At 34.9% G+C, this 8,702-nt stretch overlaps 1 protein-coding gene across 1 annotated transcript in view; it reads left to right on the plus strand.

The window, feature by feature from the left end:
• Positions 1-4,705: 4,705 nt before the first annotated feature.
• krz (beta-arrestin protein kurtz) overlaps positions 4,706-8,702 on the plus strand; it is a 34,950-nt gene continuing 30,953 nt past the window's right edge. Inside the window, exons 1-2 of the mRNA XM_017627650.1 lie at positions 4,706-5,057; positions 5,115-5,741. Coding sequence (XP_017483139.1) covers positions 5,204-5,741 — 538 coding nt within the window. The 5' untranslated portion in view covers positions 4,706-5,057; positions 5,115-5,203. The remainder of the gene's footprint in view (positions 5,058-5,114; positions 5,742-8,702) is intronic.

Below are 8,702 nucleotides of genomic sequence, written 5' to 3' on the forward strand. Positions count from 1 at the left end.
TGCCTTTTAATAATCAAGACGTTGCCATTTTTAACTCTATTTTCTTTTGCGGTGGTCATATTATTGCCTTTTTATAATCAGGCAATATTAAAAGAGGATTTTTCACCATCGAATAAACGGTGAGTTAGGTATTTGCAAGTTATTTTTATTTGCAAATATCTTATTTACGTATAAACGTGGTATGTATTGACTTAGGTTTTCTGCATTTGGTATTTTTAATTGTATTTTAGCCAAGAGTGATAAGAGACAAGATGATGGGATGTTATGGGAACTATTACGAAACAAAAATTGTTTCACAAAATCCTGGTTGATCTGTTAAACAGTCACTTTACGCAACTATTTATACTTTTTCAAAATGGGCGTTCCCATAAAAGCCTCGTAAACTTACGAGTTTTACACGGTTTAGGACTTTACGAGTTTAAGCTAATCACCTAAATGTAATTTTTGTAATTTTGCTTTGTACTGACGTATAATTTGTTGTAAATTTTGTTTTTATTTTGTCAACACCACATTGTTAATATTCGCCTTGATTTTACGTCATTCCTCGAATCTTTTACCATTAGTTGTGCTTTCGTAATCTCTAGCAAAAAATATGCAATAACTTGCCAGTAACCAAATTTCGGGGAAAATGTTAGTAGACGGACGGCAAATTCTAGAAAAAGGGGGGATGAGGGGGGTAGAATAGGACCCCCTGATTTAAAAAAAAAACCTTTTTTCTAGCAACCCTATAGTTCTTATATAATTTATTGTTAAAGTTTTCATATAAACGATGAATAAGATAGCAAAATAACATACAACTTGGTGCTACCAGACTGGAATTTTGAATAATAAAAGAAGAATTCTCATTTCTGTTTGCGAATAAAAGGAACTGAACACCGTTTGTAGAGAACACCTTTCTGCGAAGGCGGCTTTCGGCCGCACTTAGGGATTATAAGCCTCAGGCAGTAGAATTCTCCTTTCTGTTTGGGAAGAAGAGGAGCTGAACACCTTTTGCAGATAACACCTTTCTACGTAGGCGGCCTTCGGCCGCACTTGGGGCTTATAACCCTCAGGAAGTAGAATTCTCCTTTCTGTTTTGCGAAGAAAAGGAGCTGGACACCGTTTGTAGAGAACACCTTTCTGCGTAGGCGGCCTTCGGCCGCACTTAGGGATTATAACCCTCAGGCACAGAATTCTCCTTTCTGTTTTGCGAAGAAAAGGAGCTGGACACCGTTTGTAGAGAACACCTTTCTGCGTAGGCGGCCTTCGACCGAACTTAAAGCAAACAAATCGGGCGGGACCAACACCGCCTACGTCATGGGCAATATTTTTGCACAGGGGTTCGTGACCGGAAACCCTCATTGATAATAATAAACGCCCAGAATAAAAGTAGCGGTAAATTTTCATTTTCTTTGGTATTGATTTCCCCTGTATTCCTCTTTAAACATTGCCTTCTTTGTATGTATTGTATTGTACAATATGGCAACACATATTATGTGTCAGTTTGCAACCATGTGTTATTGCAAGAATGATAGAATACAAGATTGCGCCGATTGCAGCAGAGAGTAATTTTAGCGTGTCGTTATCGTAGACTTGACAACTGAGAGCGGCGAGAATGAGGGCGACTAGTGATGTGCTAAATTGTCCCCAATACTCGGTACCCAATACCTAAAAAAGATTTCGGTACCCTATACTTCCTTTTCGGTATCTGATACCGATTATTTACATTAAACCCTCGCCATTATATGCATTTCAGGTTTAGAAAAAACTTTCATTACTAATTTATATGATATCAGCTAAAACACTTGAACTTATCGCCACAGAAAAATATTAGTGGTATTCATCTAAACCGATAACTTTATCAAGCAGATAATCTTATAAGTTTATGCACTCTGTTACATGAACGACCCACACTCTCTTTTCGTTTACACATGCGACAATAGTCGTGTTTTCTTTGGTTATAAAGCGCAGTGTCACTAACTTTATACTACTAGCACGGGGATAAAGAAATTATAGAAACTACCTCACTAAATTGGAAAAAATTATATTTACGAGATATCTATTTAAATAAATGTGCATATAACATAAGGCTATTTATTTGAAGTAAGTTATAAGAAACAATGGCAGAATGTCTGTTTGTGTATGAATTCATTTGTCACGGCTACCAAACTTTGCGAATTATCAGTGAAACAAAACAAACAGACGGGATAATAATTGAACCAGATCTCTCTCAGGATCATATCGTTGTTGAATTTGCGTGCAAAATTTGTATGCGGATCCCGATTATTGCCTAAGAAAACATAGCTAGAGTTTCGACAGAGTTGCATTGTCTTCAGTTTATCAAGTTTATTCCGTGAAATCGCTGGATAAATATATCAGAAATGTGTAAACAAGTTTCCATACAAATTTTGACAGTTCATTTATAAGGTTTACACAATTATAAGTTTATACGGTTTACAATGCATTTATAAGGTTTGATGAATACCCTTATTATTTTATCAGTTTTAACCTTAGTCGATCCAAGGTTCAAGAAAAATACTTTGACGGATGAAGAAGCCTTTCAGGAGAGAGATTCTGTAGCCAGTTAGCGACAAGTTTCGGATCGATATCGCACTTGTTGACTTACAAATATTTGATATCAAACGTCGTCAAAACCGATACCGATTCGAAAATTGTCGTTAACTGGTTACAGAATCTGTCCCAGGCCTACAAAAATGATACCGTCCGATTCAGCTGGAACAAAAATGCTTCAAACAAGTAAGGGTTTCTCTGTATTATGGCATCGAACCGACATATATACATCTTTCATTTGAATCAGTAAAAAAGCTCTATTGGCTCTTACATTCGGGTTTTGTTAGGCGTTTTTTCCATATTTTTGGCCTATGTGCGCTTTTACTCGAAACCTAATTGTTTCGGTACCGAGTATCGAGAGTATTGGGTACTTAAAAGTATTGACTCAGCACATCACTACTGCTGTCTGCTCTACTATGACGTCACCAAAACAGCTGATTCTGTCAAAATCACTGAGAGCCGAGTAGCGGTATCGTCATCGGCGCCACCTCTGTATTCTCTCCACCGTGGTGTTATTGTAAATATGGGTGCAATTCAATTGGGGTGTTCACAGTTCGTTCCAAATAGTGTCTCAAAATGTAGACGTCTACATTTTAAGACGTTTTCTAACCGTAAAATCTGTGGTGTTGTTGTTTCCCATACAAAATTGGAAAACGACGCCGTCTACATTTTGTCACACTCAAAGGTATGTTTTTTACGCGTCTACATTTTGCAACCTCGCAGCAGGGTTGCATTATGGCAATACTAATCACATTTTTTTATTTATTGGGCACGTTTTCTGTATTTGCATTTAATTTGAGCGCAATTTCTGATGAAAAGAAACAAATCAAGGAAAAGAAATAACAAATATTACGAATTGGTAATTAAGTTAAATAATTACAGTTTTTCAAATACAAAATCGAAAGGCGACATATAAAAAAATGCACGCAAGGAAGAAATGTCTGGCAACACCAGCAAAGTTTTGAGACGATTTTGCGTCGACTGCTAGAAAGGGGTGCTCACAGTTTGATGCTAAAGATGTCTCAAAATGTAGACGTCTACATTTTCAGACACAATTTGGAACGAACTGTGAACACCCCAAATGTAATTTACAAGTCGATAAAAGTTGAATTAAAGTGATTTATATACAAGATAAAATAAAATAAAAGTGTGTAAAGTATTAAGTACAGTGTTATGTGCATTTATATGAAAGTATGTGAAAAATGCACTTTTTGTTAAGGAAACCAAGTGGAACGACTTAAGAAGTTAAGAATGATATTGATTATATTTTTTAGTTATACATGTTTTAGAGGATACCTCCCTTTAAATCCTGACCAAGTTTCATTTGTTAATTCCACCTGGTTTTCTTAAAACACAAGATGCGGCTGACTACTAAAGCCCACCCAAATTTCAGAGAGTAGGACAATATTCACTCCAATGAGAGAAATATGCAAGAAAGTACGAGAACGCAAAACCAGCAAGAAGCTGCAAGTTTTATGAAAAGCTGATTAATTTGTTATTTTCCGACGCAATTTTTTAAGAAAAATATTATATCCCATCTTATTATATATTTAAATAGGTTTATTTTGTCAATTGCATCTCTAAAATCACCACAAAAATTCTTTTGGTACTAGCAAATAGTTATTAGTAAAAAATGTATCCACTTAAAATCCAGTAAAACTTGTAAGTTCAGCTGTCATTTCTGCTCTCTCTTTTGCTGTTTCCGTTCAAGTTTTTGCGTACGAAAACGTCATCCAGTAAAAACCAGTAAAATTAGTATTGGATTGTACTGGATAGTGCGTACGCGTAGAGGGTAATTTCTTGTTGTTCGTTTCGAGTTGGTGCAGTTTTCGCCACAGTACCCATTCTGATGGGGCCATAAACACCTTCAAATGACGGGTTTAAAATCCCGCACCTAGAGGTTAAATTCATCTTTTCCTTGAATTTGATGATTGAACACGGCAACGTTGAATTTATTATATCACATAAAATTTCGAAACCAGTAAGTGTCTGGAGACTTGTCTAGATATGTCACTAGCAAGTTCTACAAAAGTTGACGTCATATGGCAGTGTTGCTTCTTGATTGTATTTTCATAGTGCACGAAATCTTAAATACGGTAATTGAAAATATGATAAACTTTGGCATGGACGATATATACTCCACCAAAAATGGATGGATTAAATTTGACTTAAGTTTGTTGGTTTTAGTTTTTAATAAGGTTTAATTAGTGTATTGACTACTGTATATTCAGTGCTTAAATTATTTTTTAGCGCTATCGGCTAAAGCTGCAACACTGCACGGTATACACATTCCTTGTGACGTTTCGTCTGTGTCATTTTTTCTGAATATTTTGGGATGGTCGTCGTCGTTCGAAAATTATTGGGAGATGAAGACTAGCTATTTAAGAAAATAATTTTGTAGACAAGTGGTTAAGATATGAGAGTATATTAATACACAACAAATATTAAACAGGAAAACAAGTGTTTTGCCAGGAAATGAAGGAAAAATAAGAGCAAAATTTCGAACGGTAAGGTGATAATTACAATAATTTTGGGAATTTATCAACGCATTACAATCTAATCAGCAATTAGATGACAAATCTGGAGTAATCTGACATAAGAAGCCAATTAAAGCAATCGAATCATTGATACTGTTTTAGTAAAAGAGACACCGATGAACACCCTTTCCACCAGCGGAGCCGCAACTACTGCCACACCCTCGTCTGATGAGGCTGGAGGTGGCGGTGGCGATGCAGATGCAAGCTCGCGGCGTCAAGCCACTAGAGTTTTTAAAAAAAGTTCATCTAATGGTAAGATTACAGTCTACCTGGGGAAACGTGATTTCGTCGACCACATTACGCATGTTGACCCCATCGACGGTGTGGTTTTTATCGATCCAGAGTATGTTAAAGATCGTAAAGTGTTTGGCCAAGTTCTTGCCGCATTTAGATATGGACGTGAAGACTTAGATGTACTAGGTTTGACGTTTCGCAAGGATTTGTATTTAGCGCATGAACAAATATATCCGCAACAACAAACCGAAAGGCCAATGACAAGATTGCAGGAACGACTCGTAAAAAAATTAGGACCGAATGCATATCCATTTTACTTTGAAGTTCCTCCGTATTGTCCGGCGTCAGTATCGCTGCAACCAGCTCCTGGCGACACTGGTAAGTCATGCGGTGTCGACTATGAGCTGAAGGCTTTTGTTGGTAAGTTGAAAAACAAAATTAAAATGCATAGTATTGGTAGCTGTTGAAATATTCGTAAGAGGTATAAAAAACATTCATATAGTAGATCCCTATTATAAATTTATATTGAAAAACAAATATCCAATAGTATGCAATTGTTTATTAATTATCAGAATAAAGGTCATCTACAAAGTCAAATTCATTCAAAATATATGCATTTGGCTATGAATCGTTACCGTGCGATAACACATGTCAATGCGAGGTTAATTAATCTAGTCGACAATATTTTATGAGCCGACCGTGAACAACGATAACTTTCTACAAACATATATTTTTTTTAGTGTGTACTTTGTTGCGATTCCCCCTTGTGACAGCGTCGCCGCGATGATTAGCTTCGGGTGGATGCGTTATTAATGCGCAGTTGTAAATGGTGCGTAAATGCATGGCAGTCATTTAGAACGATGACGTTTACGTTTTAATACAAATATACGTAAATGAACTTTAGCTTATATCGTGACCCGGATAAACTAATTTCGTATGTTAAACTTTAATTACGAGTGCTTGATTGTAATCATAAATGTTACTTTTATGATTATAATAATTCTAATCTGAAAAATTTAACCACCTAGATTACTGTAATCGTAATCTTGAAATACATACATGATTACGCATATCGTAATTATGATCCCAAAAATGTTAAGATTACTATTACAGTAATTGTAATCATGAAAATTACGATAACGAAAACTTCAATTGTAATCCTAAAAATATCATGATTACAAGTAATGTAATCGTAATCAAGAAAAGGTTGATTGCGATTTTCTGATATTCTGTAGGGGTTTAGTAGTTAAAGTAAATGAGTGGAACTTTCACTGAAAAGTATGTAAAATTTATTTAAAGTCGAAGAAATACTGTTGCACAGCGTCCGCTGTGGTGTAGTGCAGAGCCATGATGCAAAAAATAAGGTTGTTCCATTGTCACTTTTTCGTCGCCATATTAACAACCTCACAATTAAGCAGATTGTGACATTGGCTACCATAGCCAATATCTAAATTCCTTAAAATTTTCTTATTAATTTTTTGTCGATTTAAAAATCTTTGTTCTTAAGCATAGTATTTTATTCCTGTTTCACGTGAAAAAGCTGTTAAATTGCATATAAAATTACTTTCTGTGAAATAAGTGTGAAATTCCACAACATTTCCTCAGCAAAGTAGTATTCTGTACACGCTGTGAAAAAGCTTGCAACATTTTTGCAACATGAAGCTATTAACACAATTTTTATGACATTTTTAAATACACAGTAATCCCTCAAGGTTTAGCTTAACATGGTTCTAGGGATACACCCTGTGATCATGTTACTTTTCATAAGGTGTCGCGCCTCACCAGTATCTATGCGTCGCCAGTAAGTGGCTACGAAATCGTTTTCATATGCCTCCATTTTTCATAGGTTTAGGATTTTTCATTTATTTCTATTCCAAGTTCTACGGTGGCACGCTGCATTTTCCAATAAACCCATATTTTTCCATGAGCTTGAGATTGACTTCATGTACATGTTCATATATCCATACCAAGATCCGGGACTCTACCATAAATACTTCCAGAGATATGCACTATGAAAAATTCGATTTGTATGGGAGGTTCCACACCCCCTTTAGATATCGATTTTGTTTTAGCCTATAACCGTTCTTGGAAAATTTGTGTCCGATATTTCAAAAAAATTGGTATAGCCGGTATGGGCATTGTGCCAAAAAATGAAATCAAACGTCGTAGTTGACCAAAAAAGAACATTAGACTTGATTCACTCGAATTCTCAGAAAAAGAAAAGCTAAGAAATATATAATAAGATAGGATATATTAAAACAGCCTCCAGAACATTTACCAAAAGACGCCCCAGAACTTCAAAAATCAGATTGATTGAAAATTGGTTTTTATCTATTTATTTTATACTTTATTTTGGGTCTGTCAAAATTTTATGTGAAAACAATTAGTCTGTTCCCATGATTCAATAATATAAAGGTTTTGTAATAAAACAGTCTTCTCGCTCCCACACATAAAATCGGCTCCTTTACTTGTGCAGAATGTTGCTTACTCTATAGTTTCTAGTGATATTAGTAGTAAAACCAAAAATTCTTCATACTAAATGTTCGTTGGCGTCACCTTCGTTTGCGTAATTTTCTAGACCAAGTGTAGAATAGCGACCGTTTAGCTACCGATACCGATACCAAATTTATTTGGCGCAGGTAAAAAAAAGAAGATATAAAAGGTTTATTTGTATTTTTTATTATCACTAAATTGTTGAAACCCAAAAGTAGATCATGATAAAATATGTAATAACTTGTACTTTCTAAATAATATAAAATTCTTGTTATTTCATGAAAAAATAATATTTGTTCGTTCTTTAGTGGTTTGGAATTAAAAATACAAAAATCTATAAATTATGTACATCAGCTGAAGAACAAATTAATTACCTTTATGGTGACGTCATTAGCTTTTTAATCGGTTATAAAGTTCATAAGGTATTAATATTTAAAGTATCTAAAAACTGAACTTTAAGCTTCTAGAACCTCTTCATTTTTTACTTGCGCCAAATCATTTTGGCATGGTTGAAATGCATAAAAAGTTCTATTGATCCGCATTTTTCGTTTTTGCATAGCTGAACGGTCGGCATTCTAGATTTGTTCCCGGAACTGACGAAAAACTTAAATCAAAAATGCATATTTTTATATATTGTTTAGTATTTCCATTAAAACACCAAATATATTGCAAATTCGCATAGAATTAGAAATACACATTTTACTTCTAATTGTATACTTTGCGTACTTTTTGTAGTACCATTCTACTACCGTTTTCGCAAAATGCGATCACATTCTTCCCCTTTCTCCTACTTCCAAAATACAAATCTAGATAAAGGAGTGTCAAATTTTAGCTGTCACAAATTACACAACCTTGTATTTAGTCTGTTCCAATAGTAGTCCGGTTTAC

This window comes from Rhagoletis zephyria, unplaced genomic scaffold (assembly GCF_001687245.7).
Source record: "Rhagoletis zephyria isolate East Lansing unplaced genomic scaffold, Rhagoletis_zephyria_1.1 Rzeph_scaffold_05372, whole genome shotgun sequence".
In the NCBI taxonomy this organism is placed as follows: domain Eukaryota; kingdom Metazoa; phylum Arthropoda; class Insecta; order Diptera; family Tephritidae; genus Rhagoletis; species Rhagoletis zephyria.